Source organism: Priapulus caudatus, unplaced genomic scaffold (assembly GCF_000485595.1).
Source record: "Priapulus caudatus unplaced genomic scaffold, Priapulus_caudatus-5.0.1 Scaffold995, whole genome shotgun sequence".
NCBI classification, from domain to species: Eukaryota; Metazoa; Priapulida; class Priapulimorpha; order Priapulimorphida; family Priapulidae; genus Priapulus; species Priapulus caudatus.
The window spans coordinates 38,478-41,430 of record NW_014578056.1 but is presented as its reverse complement, the minus strand read 5'-3'; the positions used below and the strand labels follow the sequence as shown (position 1 = coordinate 41,430).

Genomic DNA, 2,953 nt, shown 5'->3' with positions numbered 1-2,953 from the left:
CGCTCTCTCTCTCTCTCTCTCTCTCTGTCTCTCTCTCTCTCTCTGTCTCTCTCTCCCCGCACCCCCTCTCTCCCTCTCTCCCTCTCTCATCAGTCCACATTGCCTCGCTCTCCTTACGGTGGCGTCAGCCTACCTTTGAGTCGACGACGGCTGCGATCGGCATCACATCGAACACATCGTTCACCGCCTCCCACACCTCGGATCCCATCTCCGCACCAAACTTCTCCATGCACTCCCTGCAAAACAACAAAACAACGCAGACTTACACGAGGAACACTTTAACAAGAGTTAGTCGTCGCGATCGCCGATGCGCGAATTAATCGCTGTCGCTAATTGCGTGCGCGGCGCGTCTCGCGAAATTTTTTAGCCGTCGCTCTGCCTATCTGCGGCCATCTGCCGCTCTGTCTGACCGATTTTCTGTCGCTCTCTCTCTCTCTCAGTGGTGGTCTTCCACTCTGTCTGTTTGATTGTCTATCACTCTGTCTATCCCGGGGCCGTCTGCCACTCTGTCAGTCCCATTGTCTGTCGCTCTGTCTATCCCGGGGCCGTCTGCCACTCTGTCAGTCCCATTGTCTGTCGCTCTGTCTATCCCGGGCCATCTGCCACTCTGGCAGGACATGAATCGACGTCTGCGTTGCCGGCAGCAACGGCATCTGCTTACGTGCGGAAGGAGAACATGCACTGCACGGAGCGCAGCTCGTGGTTTCCTCTCAGCAGGTAGAACTTCTCCGGTGCCAGCAGCTTTTGCGCAAACAGGTACGCGACCACCTGCAACAGGAGACGTTAGATGGCAGCACCAGCAAGGACACGTCCGCCCGTTTGTACGCATCCACACCCACGCACGCAGGCTTGAACGAGCGAAGAAATTTTTCCAATTTAAAATTTACTCGTCAGAGTGCCCATTATTCATGAATTAAATTAAAATTTAATCGGTGGCAGGCATTCCCTGTTCTAAGACTAACAAATGATTACGGTAATAACTAAAATGAAGAATCACGCAAAATGGAGAAAAAAATGTGTTAAATGAGGTGATAACCGCATGTTGCCCGTTAATTCCGAGGATCGAGTGCCTTAGATGATATCACGAGGACAAATTCTAGCTAGGACACCTACCTCGATGCCCTGATCACCTCGATCAACATAGTCACCGAGAAACAGGATGTTAGAGGGCGTTAGTATCGGTCCCATGCGCCAGAGCACCTTCTCGAAGCAGACGAGATCTCGAAAGTTGCCGTGGATGTCTCCTACAAGGCAGACAATCCGTACGATTAAATTGGCAACCTGCCAGCAGCATATATTTCGCGATACGTTGGTAAATGAACGGGGGGAATGGAGATCGTGTGAGAGTACTGGCTCATTGTAGCTGCGAGTATGATGAGAAATCCCCGAAACGATGAAGGCACGATACACCAGGGTTTTTACTCATCTGTCTTTGCTTAATTGCAATAAGTCTACAACTGACTATATATACTACTTAAAATAATTTCTGTTAATTACTTAGATATGAACAAAACTTTTACAACTATCACGTGGTAAAATGTACCAATTGAACTGCGTGGCATGGAGCATGCAACAGTTATCCTGATTTTACCAAAATAATTATCTCCCAATTGCTCAGGCAACAGACAAAAATCAATGTTACTCTTATATATATATATGTACCACGTGTGTGTGCGATAACATCAGATTACCTCTACTAAACCTCTCCTCCCAACAACCTTGCCCACAAGGAGGAACGCGTGCACACGCGGGGGAACCTACCGAGAATATAGACAGGCGCCTGCAGCGTCAGCAGCCGATCTTCTCCCTTCAGAATGTCCCTGACGACCTTGCAGAGCACGAGCAGGCACTTTGCGAGCGCCCCTCTATCGACGAGGCCCCAGTCGAACGCCGGCTTGGTGACCTCTCCCATCTTGTCGATGATCGGACGCTCGAAGTAGCGAAGCCCCGTCAGCATCTCGTTAGGATGCGAGCGCTTCGGGGGCAGACGAAACGAGACGCATGTATTTAGTTGTGCGTAAGCAACTAAGTTACACGACTCAGTTCGCAGTTCAATAGCAGTTGTTTACTAAGCGCTCCACGACACCGATTTGTAAGCGTTCACGTCGCTGCTAGAGTCCCGGCTGAGTGTATATAGTTCGCGAGGTAGATTCTCTTAAAAGTATCACAATGCGTATCGAATTGCGAAAGGTATGTCGTGATATGGATCGCATCGTGAGCTACCCGTATCATCCCAGCAGAAGGCAGAAAGGTTCGATATGATATGACTACTAGGCACTTTAATTTAATTTAATTTTTTTTTTTTTTTAGGGTTAGGGTTAGGGTTTTTTTTTTCAAGTGCCTAGTAGTCATATCCTAAGTGCCTAGTAGTCATATCATATCGCACCTATCTGCCGGGTGCATCATCCCACCCCTAGTTCGTGTGAAGCTCAACCTCCTGGCATCCCCGCGAGATGGCGACTCCATCTTACGGTGGATTTTTTCATCGGTAAGATTTCGTTTCGGAGGCCTACCTGATTGAAGGAGTCTACCGACGGCATTCTCTCGAATTTCAGCTTGTCCTTTTCCATGTCAAAGCTAGCGCTGACTGCAGAGGTGCCTGAGGGTGAGGGAAACACACGTGATTAGCCCACACAGACCTGCTGTCGTGAATGCATACGTACGTATACACGTGTAAGTTCTTATAGTACATACATGCAGCTTTTGTCACAAGTACAGTGTATACATGTGTACCCTTGTTTATGAGAACATGTGAGTATATATGTTGTTCACATTGTGAAATATTGTATTTTAATTTATATAGATGCCCTGTTGTCTTACCATAGTTGTCTCTGTAAACCCCTTTTAATTTCTCATCAAACATCTCTCAGCATGACTCGGTGTATACCCCCTCCCATCCCCACCCCTACTCACCCCGCCTTGCCCGTAGTACCTCCCCCATCCTAACCTGCTC

The 2,953-nt window shown here is 48.4% G+C and overlaps 1 protein-coding gene across 1 annotated transcript in view; it reads right to left on the bottom strand.

Annotated features, from left to right (window-relative positions):
• Nucleotides 1–2,953, bottom strand: part of LOC106814873 — a 24,752-nt gene that overhangs the window by 7,104 nt on the left and 14,695 nt on the right. Inside the window, exons 10-14 of the mRNA XM_014819247.1 lie at nt 2,514–2,599; nt 1,762–1,975; nt 1,114–1,244; nt 662–768; nt 134–236 (exon numbers count right to left, since the gene is read on the bottom strand). Coding sequence (XP_014674733.1) covers nt 134–236; nt 662–768; nt 1,114–1,244; nt 1,762–1,975; nt 2,514–2,599 — 641 coding nt within the window. The remainder of the gene's footprint in view (nt 1–133; nt 237–661; nt 769–1,113; nt 1,245–1,761; nt 1,976–2,513; nt 2,600–2,953) is intronic.